The 17,790-nt window shown below is 35.7% G+C and overlaps 2 protein-coding genes across 2 annotated transcripts; both read left to right on the top strand.

Annotated features, from left to right (window-relative positions):
• Positions 1-70: 70 nt before the first annotated feature.
• On the top strand, positions 71-4,396 carry Prosbeta5 (Proteasome beta5 subunit). The gene is made up of 5 exons (XM_022058399.2): positions 71-259; positions 1,248-1,398; positions 2,415-2,656; positions 2,869-3,073; positions 4,191-4,396. Exons 1-5 carry the CDS (start codon positions 116-118, stop codon positions 4,289-4,291), a joined length of 843 nt encoding a protein of 280 aa, XP_021914091.2. The 5' UTR covers positions 71-115; the 3' UTR covers positions 4,292-4,396.
• Positions 4,397-6,271: 1,875 nt separating this feature from the next.
• Pgi (glucose-6-phosphate isomerase) lies at positions 6,272-17,568 on the top strand. Its single transcript, XM_087342837.1, has 11 exons — positions 6,272-6,446; positions 7,140-7,233; positions 7,413-7,604; positions 7,740-7,820; positions 8,322-8,537; positions 9,319-9,558; positions 11,017-11,156; positions 12,359-12,542; positions 13,919-14,123; positions 15,137-15,203; positions 15,897-17,568. Exons 1-11 carry the CDS (start codon positions 6,316-6,318, stop codon positions 16,024-16,026), a joined length of 1,680 nt encoding a protein of 559 aa, XP_087198963.1. The 5' UTR covers positions 6,272-6,315; the 3' UTR covers positions 16,027-17,568.
• Positions 17,569-17,790: the final 222 nt, after the last annotated feature.

The raw sequence follows: 17,790 nt of genomic DNA on the forward strand, positions 1-17,790 counted from the left end.
GAAATTCGTACTACTGAACTTGGCTCAATACACGCAATGAAAGTCACTTGCATATGGGTTATGTTATCTATGTTGGTACTGTGGTTGATACATTGGCATTCATAACCAATTCGTCATGGCTTTAGAAGCTTTGTGCGGATTTAATACTCGTATGAGTTTTAGTTCGTTAAAAAAGGATATCGAATGTGATGCAGATGTTGAAGACTACAGCAGAAATTTCTACAATAATCTGGAATTGTGTGTTCCACCATTTCCAGACGTGAGTAAATACTTGTTAAAATTTATGTGACGGTAGAAAGGTGCAAAATCATGCTCTATCATTATTGAACATTGCTTTAATCGAATAAGGTGCGTTTGAGTTACATACATCAGCAAGTTTAAATGAAAACATCCTATTTAAGTACTCTGACTAAAGAAATATATATATTCTCAAGTACCTCCCACTACTACAGTTTTGTTACAACATAACCTATAAGGAGAGCGGTTATAATTATAAAGCTAGATGGCCAGATTAATGTGGAAACGGTGGCTGAACACTCACTCCAACAGAGTAATATATGACATTCGACACATTCTGCGAAACAGGCCAGAATTAAATTGGATGCTTTCCGTTAACTACACTTCATGCTTCACAATGTCAAAATGGAATACAATTCACAATCCAACCTTGTGAAACAAACTGAAGTACAACACTTTCACTGATTTTAAGCCTTCACTATGATTAATTCTTAATACCGACACAGCTTTTGGGTGTTGCCACTGTGGAAAAGGGCTGTGTTGCTGAAATTTCAGAAGAACATACTCCATTCATCATCAGGGTGAAGTGAAGAGTGTTGCGTGAGTAGTTAGTTAAAAACGGGAACAATAGATGGATTGGCTGGAAGGAGATTAATTGGCCATGGCTCATATGGATGGTTGGTGACTAGCCAATCCCTCTACAAACATCCATTTTTTGTCCCAAAATATATCATCTTACAAAACACTCCTCACTTCAGCCTTGATGAAGGAGGAAGCATGTACCTCTGAATTGTTGGTAATACAGCCTACTTTCACATGGTGTCATTACCCAAAAGCAAGATCAGCATCAACACTTTCATTGTAATTCAGAAGTCTACACATCTGAATGGTTTCCTTAGTCAAGGTGAAATTGATATACCCCATTGAGGTGCACACAAATGGTCCCAAATCTGAAGTCAGAATTGTTTAGCATTTACTGTAAATGTTTCAACAGTTGTGTACTTTCTCAGCCAGCAGTAAACCTCTCAAGGTTCTCCACAGATGAACATGGAAAGGGTATCAAGATCAAGTTTGACCATGGAACTACAACTCTTGGTTTCCGTTATCAAGGAGGGGTAGTTCTGGCTGTTGACTCTCGAGCAACGGGAGGCCAGTATGTAGGTAGGTATTCCTAAATTATTTTCCATTTTGGCATGCGTATGTGTTCTTTTGAATATGATTTCATATCCGTTTCCTGCATCGTTTGCACATTAAATTTTTGTCCCAAAAGTTGAAAATGCAAAATTATCAATTTTATACAAGGGAAATATGTACATAATTCACATCATGCTTCTAATTTTTCACGTTCCATAAAACACTAATGAATAACTGTATAAAAGGATCATAATGCAGATCCTTTTATTACAAAGAAGGTGTAAGGAACCTTTACTGGTGCTCATGTTTATTCATTTGTACTGTACATCATGTGTGTGTAAATTCTGAAAATACAAGAAGGTACAATACTGTAAAAGTAAAAAGTAAAGTTTGTCCCACTATACGCCATGTAGGCGTTTGGGGTGAGAGGAGGTATAGCTCCTCTCTTCCTTGACCTCGGCACTAGATGGGGGTGAGTGGTCAGCATCACGCCCCGGCCGGCTTTACCCCCGGGAAAGGACCCCCGGTACCCATTGTAGAGGAGGCTGGGTGGGCCCCAGAGCCGGTCTGGACGCAGAGGCTAGAGGAAAAATCCTCTGCCCCCATCGGGGATCGAACCCCGGTCGTCCAGCCCGTAGCCAGTCACTATACCGACTGAGCTATCCCGGCTCATAGGTACAATACTGTGAAAGACATTAAAAAGAGACATTTTGGTTGGCTGTAATTAAATATTCATTTTCTTTCTCAGTCATGCTGCTAGGTCATGTCATATGTGTTACTGTTCAGAGAAATCACGTTTTGAGTGTGGCAGCATTCCATCTTCATAATTTTATTGATTTTGTACTGGTATGCACAGTGTTTTGTATGACTTTGGAAGTTTCAAGATTTACATGAGAAGTGTGATATTGTGTGACCATATTTCTTTTATACCTTTATGCTGATCTAAATAATTTTAAAACTTCACAATATATTGCTAAAAAATAGAGATTATTTTTGTTTCTAAACAGTTTATGCAAACTCTGCCCATCATAATTATTTTGTAGGGTCTCAGACAATGAAGAAGATAGTTGAGATCAATGATTACCTTCTGGGAACACTGGCGGGTGGTGCTGCTGACTGTATGTACTGGGATCGAGTGTTGGCAAAACAATGTCGCATGTATGAGTTGCGAAACAGAGAGCGAATTTCTGTGGCCGCAGCTTCAAAACTCATGGCCAACATGGTCTACAACTACAAGGGAATGGGACTCTCAATGGGCATGATGATAGCAGGATGGGATAAAAGGGTAAGTGAACAGACTTCAGGATCACATTTTGCTTTGCTGAGTAGTAGGTAGCTTCATTACAGGAAGTCTGAAAGTTCTCATAGCTGCATAATCCTTCAAATGCATCCATAAGATGAGAAAATTAGTCCATAATATTCAATGCATATGTGAGTAGGAAAAGTTATAAATTTGTACTGTGCTACATTTTTAAATTACCTAAATTGCTTTCCTAGGGTCCTGGCCTGTATTATGTTGATAGTGAAGGCACACGTACGAAAGGAAAAGTGTTTTCTGTTGGCTCTGGATCAGTCTATGCTTTTGGAGTCCTTGATTCTGGCTACAACTGGGATCTGAAAGATGAAGCTGCTTATGATTTGGGACGCAGAGCGATCTATCATGCAACACATCGTGATGCTTACAGTGGAGGCATTGTGAGAGGTATACTATAATATTATGCATTGCTTATTGGACAATTATTTATTTATGAGTGAACTAATGCCCATCTTCAATTGTGGCATCAGTGGACGTTACACAAGAGATAAATATAGTATCACATTATATATTATATATATAATTTAAATTAGTATATGTAATATACTAGTAATATTGTAATGTCATAGCTGAGATGGTTAGGTATTGGTTTCTTATGTGTATGCTGTTTCAATCCCAGGATAGTCTGTGTGAGATTTCAGGTAGTATTAAATCATATTTTTCTATGAATACTTTGGTTTTCCCTCAGAACTTAGCTTTCAACTTTTATCTGTCATATAATGTTTCAAGTGTTCAACTTTTCAACTGAATGAGTTAAATATTCTCAGTCAGCTGTGTAAGTACAAATGGAGCTCTATATTTAAACTGAGTTTCATTACATGTCATATTCCTTACATTCTTTCCTGTTAATTTTATAGCAAAAGGTAATTTTGGATGGTGATAAAAGTTTTATGCTAGGATTTAAGATTTCCCACAACTATAGCATTCCATTTTACATTTATTTCAACATCGTTGTGGGTATCATCACATTTCATGTTTCCCTCATACTATGGAATTGTAAGTTACTGAATTTTCATCAAGTTCTGGTTAGACAATTCATAGTCAAATATAAAAACAAATTCACTACTGAGAATTAATGTGGTTGGTGGTGATTATTGATTGAAGGATACGTCACATGAAAGTGAGACTAGATTCACCTGTAAATCTGCCCCATGCTCCTTGCTGCCAGTGGTACAGTCATTCCTCCATTACATAGTAGACTCGTTCCTGAAAAATGGTGTAAATTAAGAGCTGATTTACCAAGAGTGTTGAACTCACATGTTTATATACAGATCGATATGTATGTTTATATAGCTATATCTAAAGTTATGTTAATATTTTGACCCTCTGTCCAGAATTTGATTTAGGAAATAAATCAGCTTTTGTATCCATGTGATTTTAAATTATGGATTGACCCAAATATGCAGCAAGAGAAGTTCATTTCCATCAATATAACTGAATGTAAGAAATGTCAGTGTAGGAAGTTTGTATTGCTAAGAGATAAAGTACCTTATTTTTATTTCAGTATATCACATGAGGAGCACTGGCTGGGTGAACATTTCCAATGAAGATTGCAAAGATTTGCACTACAAATTCCAGGAAGAAAAGGGAAACTTTCCAGCATAAAGTGGAAGGAATGAAGTTGTCAAGCTGTGGATACATATATGTATTTGTATAGTTCCAAACTATTTCTGTGGCTTCATAAATAATAAAGCAAGAATTTAATTGAAACATTTGTTTAACTAATTGTATGGAGCAGAGACTTCCTTCAGACATTGATATTCGCTCACACTATCAAGAAATTCTCCCTGCCTTTTGTGGAATTAAAAGGTTGTGAGATTTCAAGTTCCCACAGCAACGAGTATGAAGAAGATGTCTTCTGGGATACTGTGCTATGTAGTCTTGTAGAATGTGACTGACATTTCAGAGCACCACAGAAACATCAGTCAGTTTCTGAAGATTACGTGGTGCAACATTCCAGAAGGCAGTCATATTTAAGTAAAGGTTCATTATCATGTCAACAAGAGCCTGCTACTGGATCCTATCCTGAGCCAGATCAATGTACCCTTCCCACCCACTTTCTTTAATATCCATTTCTATCATGATCCCATGTATGCCAAGGTCTTTCAAGTGGTATCTTCCATTCAGAGTTTCCAAACAAAACTCTTTATGCACTTCTCATATATCCCATGCATGCTACATACCCTACCCATCATATTCTCCTTATTTCATCATCCAAACAATACTTGGTGAAGAGTATAATTATGAAACTTCATATTATGTAGTTCTATCCAGCCTGCTGTAATGTTATCTCTTTTGGTCAAAAATATTATTCTCAGCAGCCTTCCCTCAACCCATCATTCCTTAATCATCCTTGACAGTGTCACTTCTTAAACCACAAGTAAATATGTTGTACTATTTAACAGTGGATTTTGACTAAACAGTTAAAATCAGGAAATAAATTAATAAGTAAAGATCATATTATTTTCTTGTGCATTATATTTTCACATCACTGTATTCAACTTGTGATTATGCATCCTTTTATGGGAGACAGGTACCAATACTCCATACAACATATTGAAATTTCATTGCAATTTGTTAACAATTATGTTAACTTAATGTCTCAAGCATGTTCAAAAAGAACTCAATTTAGAGATTTCTTATGTGTTACATTTATTAACTGTTCACTTACATTAACCAACTTTATTATGTGGGAACAAGGGGTGTCTGGATCTCCCAAACATTGAGTACTGTATTTTGGGTTATGAAACATGTAATTTTGTACACTATATTATTCTTGTTGACTGCACTTCACTATAATCCAAAATACTACAATCCTCTTTGGTGTTAAAACCTCAAATTTTGCCAGTACTTGTACCTTCCAATTACAAACAACAAAACGTTCTTTAAGGACTGTGTACCGTTAAGGTACAATTTGGCTGCACGCGACAGAGACAAGCGACCGAGGCAGGCGACAGAGTTACGAGACCGAGACTGGTCGCTTCCTGTCTGGTCTCTGTACAATCATATGAAGTACAATTACGAGCGCGAGACAAAGACAGGCGACAGAGACAAAGCACAGGAGACCGCTCTCGGACCAGTAGTGTCTCGCGACGGGCTCAGGCAGCACGTGTGTTGTTGAGTAAAATAATGGCAGGAATTAAATTTACTGGTGACCAAGATGAGCAATTGGTAGAATTAGTAGCAGAAAACCGACCACCGACAGAAAGAACCTTCTTCACGTCTGGTTTTGAATATTGAACTCATAGGTTTTCTTTGTTTCTTTCGCAACAAATAACACAGCAACACATCATCTTCTTCTTATTCTTCGAGTAACCTTTTTAGAAGCATTTGTGTACTCATTTCTCACAGAATATGTGCACGTAAGTCTCAACAAAACAAAGAAAACAAACACTTTGCCGCATGTCTCGGTCGTCACCTCAGAAGTGTGTGGCGACAAGCTGCGATGTGTCCGTCTCCCGTCTCTGTCGCCTGCCTCGGTCGCTTGTCTCTGTCGCGTGCAGCCAAATTGTACGTTTGACACATTCGTCCGTTACCGCGCAGGATCTTTCGTAGAACTGTCAACACGTACACGCCTATCGGCAGGTCGACGAACTATTCAGTCATTCAGCTGCCCTTGAAAGGGGAAGATGGAAGGAAGGCCGAAGCTTGCAAATGAACCAACCTGGCAGAAATTGCAACAGTATTACAATAATAATGGAAGCAGAATAAATATTTATGAGCTCATGAAAAAGGATCCAAACCGCTTCGATAATTTCAGGCAAGCATTCTAGTTATTGACAAGGTACACTGCTGTTTGAACAAATTATCCTTGAAATGACCTTCATGAAGTAAAAATATTATTTCATGTTTCTTCGGTAATTCCATCCTTTTTATCACACGCACTATCAAGGCTCATTCAGAAACTTAGAGCAATTATAAATAAATGTTCCAACGTAGGATTCATTGTTTATATCAAAATTCAAGATGTTACAGAACTAAAAAAATTAGAAATGCGTATAAATAGGCTACCATATGCAGATACTAGAAATATATATCAGGAAGATGTTTAGAAAATGTTTTTCTCATCTCCAAAGGAATTCCCAAACATTAAATTGTGTTTACCATAGAGTCCCACAATGTATCCCAACCTTGATCACATTAAGTACTAAGTTTGATTGATTTGTGTTAGGTTTAATTATGACAAGTCAGATCCTGGGTAGCTCAGTCAATAAAGTGACTGGCTATGGACTGGACGACTGGGATTCGATCCCCGATGGGGCAGAGGACTTTTGGCTTTAAATATGCTGTTTGCTTGGGTCAGTTTCAGTATTTAAGTTTCTTTGAGACAAAATACCCCATTAAGTTTTGCTCATATTAATGTTTTCAATATGTGAAGTAAAAAGGGAAAATCAATGCATACAGTTTGTGTAATTGTATCTTTAGTATTAATGTCTAAATCTATGTTTTGTAGTTTACTTCTCTCTACACCACAAGATGGAGACATTTTAATTGACTACTCCAAGAATCGCATAAATGATGAAGTTTTTTCTCTTCTGGTTGATTTGGTAAGTGTCAGTTACAGTAATTTTTCTAAAAAAATCTCGCAGATGTCAGTTTTAAGACTTCCACATAAATTGAAACATAAGGGTGTTTACATTTTAGAAAATATTATGCAGTCAGATGCCTGTAAGATAAAATACAGCTGTTAGATCTAGAGTGTGTTTTATGGTTTGAAATGTTTCAGGCTAGAGCACGAAAAGTGGAAGCTGCAAGAAATTCTATGTTCAATGCAGATAAAATAAATTTCACAGAGAATCGAGCAGTACTGCATGTTGCATTACGTAATCGCAGTAATACACCAATTGTTCTTGATGGTAAAGATGTAATGCCAGAAGTAAATGCTGTTTTGGCACACATGAAGGATTTTACTGAAGAGGTAAATAAACAGTCTGTCACTTCACTACTTTGCAGATATGTAATTACAGTTTAAATGTGACTGGTATCTATTCCATTCAGTTGCAAGAACAAGCTTAAAATTTATTAAATATTTCCATGTCTTGCATTTTTATAGGTGATTTCCAAAAAGTGGAAAGGGTACACTGGAAAAGCCATAGAAGATATTGTAAACATTGGCATAGGTGGTTCTGACCTGGTAAGTTAAAAAGTATAATAAGATAAATTATTATTAAGGAATTTGCCATTCCTGTGATTTGTGAACACTTACATGTAAATTAGGGGTTATAATGGCCTGATACTGATCGAAACTGCAATTGCTCTGACATTTTTGTTGACATCTGATACTGATTGTTATCCAATATATTGATAGCAGGTCTGACCTTCACATTTTGCCCTAGTCTGTGCATCGAGTACAAAGAATTTATGTTTACATCTTTCAAATATATTTCAGTTCTTATTTAATAATTTATAGTAAAGTGTACATGACTATGTAACTTCACAAAACCAAACCTAACCAAGGAAGGGAACAGTGAGGTCAGAATTCATCCTCATCTCTGATGACTGAAACCATTTTATGTACCTGTGCTATTAAAACTTGAGACCAGTAAGTGTGCTGTAGATGGTGTCTAATGTACAGTATGGTGTGGCTGTAAGCTTTCAGTTTGCTAATCAATTACTTTTATTTGGTTTTGTAAAGGGGCCATTAATGGTGACAGAAGCCCTGAAGCCATATGCAGCAGGACTGAAAGTACATTTTGTCTCAAATATTGATGGAACTCATTTAGCTGAAACCTTGAAGAAACTCAACCCAGAAACTGTTCTGTTTATTATTGCATCAAAGACATTCACAACACAGGAAACAATCACAAATGCAACATCTGCCAAACAGTGGTTTCTGGAAGCTGCTAAGGATGTAAGTCAGATCTGTATCTTGTCAACATGTTTCTAGGATAAGAATTCGAATTTTAAGATTAGATCATGGATGAACAACCTTTTTCTTTCAAAGGGCTGCACTGCCTTGTCATTTGTAACATGATCTTGTACTATGGAAGCCTAACATACAAAATCGGGTATAATTGTCACTGTGATCAATCAAATCATTGAAGTGAAATTTTCACCAATAAGCCATTTCTGTTGTTGATTTTTTTCAGCTTCAGTGATAAATCTTGTTTACAAATGCAGTCTTCTTTTATATGATATATACCTCAGTGCTTGTCTGTTTGTATTTACCATCTGTTTGGCATTAAAATACTTTTCCTGATCACTTCAGTCAAACAGTAAACTAAAACATATATGCAATAATTTCCTAATATCTAATTAATTAGGTGTAAGCTGAGAACATATGGGCTGGTCCATGCTTGTCTGTCATGTTTTTCCTACTGGGGTCATTGTTGGAACATGCTGTTGCATAACATTGGCCTTGGATCACAGTGCAAGAATGATCTATGTGATGTGTGGAATGTCAGTGTACACCAAAGAGTACATTTTTCCAGTCTTGTAGGAAAAATATCTTTATTGTTGTTTATGAGGCCATTCATGTGTATCTAAGTTGCTATATTTAATCTACAGAAAGGCAGACAGATAATGCAGATCAGAGATGTGTGTACAGATTGTTGACATAAAGGGCAAAAGGTCACAAGTATGTAGTTTACAAACTATTAAGCTTTCTAACTGTACTTTTTTTCTTTCCCTAGCCATCAGCTGTAGCCAAGCATTTTGTGGCATTATCAACTAATGGACCTAAAGTGAAAGAATTTGGAATTGATGAGCGCAACATGTTTGGCTTTTGGGACTGGGTGGGTGGCCGCTACTCCTTGTGGTCGGCCATTGGACTCTCTATCTCTCTGTATATTGGCTTTGACAACTTCCAGAAACTACTTGAAGGTGCACACTATATGGATAATCATTTCCAGAATGCACCACTTGAAAAAAATGTAAGTATGAGTAGCCAGATTATGTGTATTATTTCCAAAAACATTTTCATATTGACATCAGTATCCATTTTACTATTGAATGTAATATGTCAAGTGAAGCTTTCTTGGGCTATATGGAGTAAATTTCCAACATTTCAGAAATTGTCATATCTCTTCTGTCAGTGATAGGTGATGGGATGTGATAGAGAATGCTATGTTACATTCAGTCACCATGATGGAATTAGACAGTCTTTGAAACTATGGAAATTCATTTCATGTGCACACTGTTCATGACTCAAAAATACTTAAATGCATTCAACTAATGGGAGAACTTAAAATCATAAATTTGTAAATTTTGCTTCCTCCGAGATTAATTGCCCTTTTCCTTTCAACCCTGTCTCTTGCAAAGAACTATAAATGTTTGAAGGGTAATTGAGACTACTTTTTATTGTTTCTATACTAGTACTTAGATCTAATTTCAGCTCTTACTGCTATTTAAGTCCTGATGTTTAATAATATATTTTGGTATTTATTATACTGCACTCAAACTCTGAAATGCTCTTTTAATTTAAATATAAGAGTCAGTTTTGTTAAAATTATGAAAAGAGTTTAAATATAGTGCCCTACCTTGTACTGCCTAATATTGGCATCAGTAAAACAGATATTGGCAAAATATAGTCTACAAGAAATTTAGTCTAGCCGTGTGGAAATCGTAAGATATGTCAACACCTTGTTCACAGTGTAGAGCAAGTATTTATAATAATGAGATAAATAAATTAAAATTGAAATGTAAATACAAATTTTGGGTCCACTGATATGTATATTTCCTTTATATGAGCCAGGTATATGGTAAATCTAGTAGAACCAACTCCAGACTCAGTTGAATGTGTCAACACCAAGCAGAATTTATGAGCTTGGCAGGGATGAAAGTAAGGTTAACAGGGTGATGGGAGCTGGTGATTAATTTAGACCTTTCCACTTTTTGTCAACAATAAATTCCTCTACCCCTAAACCATGTCAATGTTTTGGAGCATAAAGTTTGTCCAAATAATATTTAAAAATGAAGTTTATACCTCAAAGAAAACATGTGTCTCTGATCATTTGGTTAATACTATTTTAGGAAATGATCAGTGTTTATTCTGAGAATCATATGAAACCCATAAATGTACTGTGGGCAAAATGCAGAGTTAATGTTAAAGTAGGTGGTACAGAGTTATCAAGTGGTGCAGTTTATTCTTCCAGTGTTTCAAAAAAAGTAACTTCAGCTATAGTGGTCTAGTTGATCAAAAACTTTGCATATTGTAAAAGGTAGCAAATTCTGATAAGTGGATACGTTTCATTTCAGAATACTGAAATTGTTTGCATAGACTATAACTATATATTAAAATTAACTTAACATCAGTTGGCACCTCAGAGGCTCATTTAATTTGTAAACACAGTTATACCAAAATATGTGATCTAACTTGTTTCCATATTCAGGCTCCTGTTATATTAGCTCTCTTGGGAATTTGGTACAGCAATTTCTATGGTGCAGAAACACATGCTCTACTGCCATATGATCAATATCTGCATCGTTTTGCAGCCTATTTCCAACAAGGTGACATGGAATCTAATGGAAAGTAAGCCTATTTATTAATAATTACATATAAATTGCATTGGATCCAGTGATGCTAACATTTCTTTAGATTCCAGAATGTTGTCAAACACCCCTCCCGTGTCAATTGCACTGCCTCCTTCCACAATGACTTGCACATTAATAAAAGTGTTACTTTCTCAGAACTTTCACCATCACGTATAGTTTTCTGAACTCAGCTTCACTTCTTTGGTACCATGTGTGGCCAGTTCTGTAGGGATATAAAATAAATGTTACAAAAGGTGCTTTTCAGAACATTAATTGAACTTTTGTGACCACAGATGGACACAAGAAACTAAAAATCTCCTCACTTTAAAACATCTCTTTCACTACTGTTGGATTACTTGTAATTTTTGCTCCTGAAAACTTATTTTGACATTGATTTCACATCACTACTAACTAGTTTAAAACACTCCTAATAGGTTACTTTGGTACTACATAGTATCCATTTCTTTAATACATTAATAGACAGCAGTAGTATCCAGTCTGTCCCAAGATACAGTTCTTTATTGGAGGTGCAGTCACTTTTATGTCTGCTTTGTACTGGGCTACATCATTTCTGGATCTTGGCAATGTTTTGAAAATAAGCAACAGTAACTCTCCATTATTCCCACACATATATACAAATACACATTTATACAAACATTTATTTATATTGTTTTATTACCTACTCCTTTACTGTAATACCCATGTAAACACAGAAATGTTAAGTTAGCAAATAAATATGATTTGTTCCATATGAGGAAGATGACACTCATGGTTCATTTCATGGTAATACCCAAGCATTTACTCTGAGTACCTGAGGAAACCATGAAAAATCACCCTCAACCTGTATTGGATATTGTGAACTGTGATAGCTCAGTCAGTAAAACTCAGTATGGGCTGGAGAAACAGGACATGAGCAGACTTTCCCTCTTTGCCACCATGCCCAAGTTGGTACCAGGGGCTATGTCTCTGAAGAAGAGTGACAAATGTGTGAAGCTCACTGTTCATCTTCATATAGTAATGAAGTTTGGAATGCATGAAATTTTACCTCCTTAGCATATATTCCAGGCTTCATGAATTGGAACAGAAGTACTATTATACCATGGTATTCACTTAATCTACATATACAGCACTGCTGTAAGGTACTTATTTTAAACGTTTTACATGTTTTTATGTTCTACAGTGTGATTTTCTGTGCATTAGATATGTGACACGCACTGGTGACAGTGTTACTTACAACACAGGGCCCATAGTTTGGGGAGAACCAGGAACCAATGGCCAACATGCTTTTTATCAATTGATTCATCAGGGTACAAGACTCATTCCAGCAGATTTCATAGCACCTGCTCAGACACACAACCCTATTCAAAATGCTTTACATCATAAGGTATGTACATTTTACAGTTACAGTCAAACCTCGGTTCATGAACAATTCAGTTTACGAACAAATTTTCCGAACACAAAGCGTCTCGGATGACGTACTGTGTCTCGAGTTACGAACACGCAAGCCGTCAACATCGTGGAGCGATAAGCTGGGAGTATCAGCGTCGGCAGTATTCGTAGAAGAATGATCCAGCATGGGGCCAAAGAAAGACAATGATAGCAGCAAAGTGAAAAGAAAAAATACCAATATCATGATAGATGTTAAGAAAGAAATCATAGCCAAACATGTAAATGGTGCTCGTGTCTCTGATCTTGCTACTTCTTTGATCCGTGAAATTTGTGCAAAATGGGGTGAGGTGCGAAGTTTCGTGGAACGATATCACCCCGATAAAGCAGTGGCAAGCCGCAGCATAAACATTTTCAATGATAATGCCATGTGTCACTTTAGAAACATTTTAAAACGTAGACAAAAACAAATCACACTGGACAACTTTTTAGTGAGACAGAGGCCCAGTGAGTCTGATGCAGAGTCAAGTGGTGCCAAGAGACAGAAAAAAGAAAAAGAATCCCCTTCCAAACAATAACATTTCACTTCCTCACCACCTTCCACTTACGCCGTCAACTCTCCTCCATACAGGTACGGTAAAACTAAATTAAGTTTTTGTCTATATTTGATCTGCTTAGTGTTGTGTTTATCTTTTTTGTGTTAGATTTAATGGTTTCCATTGATTTTGTGTTAAGAACTTGTGCACAAAGTACTGTTGTAAAATTTTAAATAAGCAATCATCTGGGGTCCAGGAACGGATTAATCCATTTTACATTAATTCCTATGGGGAAAATAGTTTCGGTTTACGAACGACCTTCAGGAACGAATTAAGTTCGTGAACTGAGGTTTGACTTTATAATTAAATTTACTTGGGATACTTGCACAAATAAGCATTATAACAACAGTGAGCAAGAAATTATTTGCCTACCTTCATGCTAGTATAAAATGTTACAGTATTTTTAAATGCTGTTAAAATGTTCATTCTTAATACTACTGAAACGAGAGTTGATTGTTTAATTTCTTTATTGGCCCTGTGACATTCCATAAGATGCTAGTTTTTCCTCATCGTACTGTTAGCACCCACAAAACCCCCACCCTGGAGGAATGTCCCTGGTAGCTGTATGAGACTGTGTATTCAGTATATTTGCTGTTACCTTCTATATTTGGAGGCCATTTTCCCATCCACAACCTCAGGCAGGACATATCATGCCATCATGACAAGGACCCACTTAGCATGTGCTGCTTTTCTGCAACTGTATTTCTGTTTCATATAAAATTAAGAGCAAGATTATGATTGAAAAGCTGTGGGAATGAAGATTAATATATGATTTCAGATACTGTTGGCAAACTTTTTAGCCCAGACTGAGGCTCTAATGAAAGGGAAAACCAAGGAAGAGGCCAGGTCTGAACTGGAGAAGTCAGGGTTGTCTGGTAGCAACTTGGAAAAAATTCTCCCACACAAAGTGTTTGAAGGAAACAGACCAACCAATTCAATTGTTGTCAGGAAGATCACTCCTTTCACACTTGGATCACTCATTGGTATGGAAATAACCATGGTTGACTGTTTTAATTGTTAACAATGTGATTATGGTATTATAACCAAGTTCTTTTATTTATGGTCAGTGTCCTCACTGTTATCTATGCAATATATCAGTAGCAGAATTTAGCAGACATGCACAAAAGATATTCTTTACCAGTAAGTAAACATAATAGTTTGATGTTTTCATTTCTAAGTACTCAAAGGCAGTCTTTTAAAACTGCAACATTAATAACAATTACCAGTTATGTTTAAAATAAGCATGCCATATTTAGGAATTTCTTTGTAGACTTTTCACATCTGTCCATCCGTCATTCTTATATAGTTTTCCATAGGGCTTCTTTAAGAGGGTTCAAAAACTGCTGAAAAAGTACCTGATTGACCTACAATAATTGGTGTGACGAGTGTAATAATGAAACACTATACATAAAGATCTATACAAGTGAGAAAAATCACTAAATAACTGTACCCTCTATGATATGCAATGATCCACATAATTACATATCTAAATACAATTACAAAATTGCTATGTATGTCTTTCATAACAGTATTGCGTATATTTGGCACTTACAAAATATATTTTGTATTCAATTTCCCTACTCTTCTGATCATTTATCAGTTCAGAACTCATATGTGCAAGCATTTGAAAATGTATCTTTGCTTCACCCTTTATGCTTACCCCATGTGTTAATAAAACATTTTCAATTCAATTCATTTATTTTGCATGCAACTAGACTTTCCTGTAGGCCCAGTCATTTAATTTAGTTCTTACAATTTTGTTATTTGAGTGGTGAAGTTGACATCAGTTCCATCACCATGCTATTAAGAATTTGATATTGGGGGGGGGGGATGTTTGTAGCCACACAATTTAATTTGACACTACTTAGTATGGTTTCCTGTGGCTCATATCTCTGACCTGATGTGATATATATTATATGTGATGTAACTTTGGCTTATTTGTCATTATAATACACTACATTTTTATAACCAAATGTATTTGTTGATTTTATTCCAGTATTGTATGAGCACAAGATATTCACTCAGGGTGTCATATGGGATATCAATTCTTATGACCAATGGGGGTAAGTAATAATTCAAAACATTACACTTTTCCCCTCCTAACCCCAAAATAATACTCTACCATGCCTATGACAAGACTAGTAAATTGGCACTGTAGTCATAGTATTAACTATAACCAGCATAGTTTCTTATGCTGGGACATTTATTATTTTCATCATACCATACACTATGTTTGGTTGTATGAATGGTCCTCAGGGGTGGGGGGGTCTTATTTGAGTACATAAATACCATATTTATGTATGTAATCATGTGTATGTTACCAACATATTTACAAGAAAACCTTGTACAGGGCTGTTTCCTAAAAGTGTACTTTTTGAATCGGTGACTTAGATGGTGTTCAGAAATCATTTAAAATGTTTTTCCTTCAACAAATTAATCTTGAATCAGTTACTTGAAAATTTACATTTAAAATGAAATTCACATTTCCATTTCTGGATAATGACACCATAGTTCAGTAGTCTGCCCATATTATGGAGAAATTTAATAAACTCAGATTTCAGGGAAATATGACTACTAGCAGATGTAGTCCTCATGCTTTCAGTACTTTGCCCTGAAGATACAGACTGTTAATTTCTCAAAAACAGTGGCAAGTCAACCCACCAAAACATGGTCTCATCACCCAAAAATTAAAATTCAGTTTCAGCAAACCATCAAGAAAGCATGGTCAATTACATTTTAACTTGTTTCTTCTGTAGTGTTGAACTTGGCAAGCAGTTGGCAAAAGCCATTGAACCAGAGCTGACTGACAAGAACCATGTTACAACCCATGATTCATCAACAAATGGCCTCATAAATTTTATCAAGAAATCAGTATCTTCTTATTAAGACAAATGTCTTGCAGTATTTCTGCAAATATTATTAATAATACTGTAGTAATAGTAAGAACTGTTCAGTGACTGATCATTAAAATAGCAGTATATGTATATACACATACATGGGACAGTTACTGACCATTAGGCATAAATTGGTTAAGGATAAGATTAGTTTTGTGTCCAGCAATAAAGAAAATAAAGTGCACTAATTTGAAATTTCTGTATACAAGAAGCAGAGTGTACAAATACTTAATGAAGACCTTAAGATATGACAACATTCTGTTCTCTACAAAAGCAGATGTTACTTTTTTATAATGATAAAACTTGGCACATTCTGGAGACACAGGCATAGTGTTACATTGTACACTTGTCAACTGATTCATCTGGAAATGGATACATTTTCTTTTCATATACAAATAAAATTGAATTTCACTTTATCCATTGTATGTTAATCATGTTCTGCTGCCTAAAAGCACATTCACAAAATATTTCAGGAAACAGGGAACCAAAAGCTTCAATGTCAGTAAATGAGGCATTGTTGATGGCCTGATAGCTCTGATTGCATGTACCCAAGCAAGTTCCAAGTGTGAATATAAGCAGTTAGTATGAAAGATAAGAAAATCAATTACATTTAGATATCTGATTTATAGATACAGGAGTTATGTGCAATAAGTGTAGTTTCTCATGCTATTAGTGAGCAAGATCTCCACTATGCTCATAGTCAAATCGTATTAGTAATTCTGCTTCAGTACTGCAGAACTAAAGCAATCTGTAATTATTCAGGAACCATCATAATAAGTGTACAATTTAATATAGTACTATAGTATCTGTCATATTGAACTTCTTTGGAATTGATTGCAATAATTTATTAAACTGTTACTGTTGTTTTTAGTGATTTAATTATTGTATTCATATTGTAGTGCATTTTGCATAATTGATTCCAATCGGAAAAGTATCTGTGCTAAGGAATGTGCCATAATTGAAACTGGCATAAATTTTATCTTATTGATTTTGTACTACATATTTTGCTTCTACTTCCTTCCCAATAATTTACATACAAAACATTTCACCATAGAACTGAAATGTAAAATGGAACTTAGAGAAAGATATTATGAAGATGTGAATTGAAAAGAACTCTCTCAAGACAGAATCCAGTCAAAGCAGTGTGAATAATCATGTTAATATTTCATTAACTACTGAAGAAACTTGTGAACACAGTGACAAACCTTTCAGTTCACTAACAATTACTTATTTGACCTCCAACTGCTCAAGGTCTAGAGAACATTTGCATGTTTTTGGTTTGTAATCTAACAGCAGAATATGGGAGTTAGAAAGGTCTAAGTTTAGCACAGCTCATTAAGTTTTGAACACAAAAAGGTAAGCGCTTTGTCCAACATACAAAAGGACTAAATGCTGCTACGGCAAATAAGAGATTATAAAATGACCAAGCCTCTGAACTTTGTACTATTTCATAAAGTTTCTGGCATTACTGTAGTTACAAATGATACTGAAAGTGACTGGAATTGTGTGTGACAATTAAATATTTTAATCATTATGTGGGGGAAAAAACTTATTACCTACAGACAACACAAAATTTCACCAAAATCCTCAGAAATGGACTGACGTCACACCTAATGACGCAAAAGACTATTGGTTCACTATTATCAGTTCTTGCATGCATAAAACTGACACACACTCCTAAGATAAATAGATCCCTTTATGAGTATCCCCACATAAGATATGTAAATTGGTCAATGGCAAGTGAAAACATGAACTT

This window comes from Zootermopsis nevadensis, unplaced genomic scaffold, assembly GCF_977971745.1.
Source record: "Zootermopsis nevadensis isolate Lab colony 2312 unplaced genomic scaffold, Znev_1.0 Znev_ptg000004l, whole genome shotgun sequence".
NCBI lineage: Eukaryota > Metazoa > Arthropoda > Insecta > Blattodea > Termopsidae > Zootermopsis > Zootermopsis nevadensis.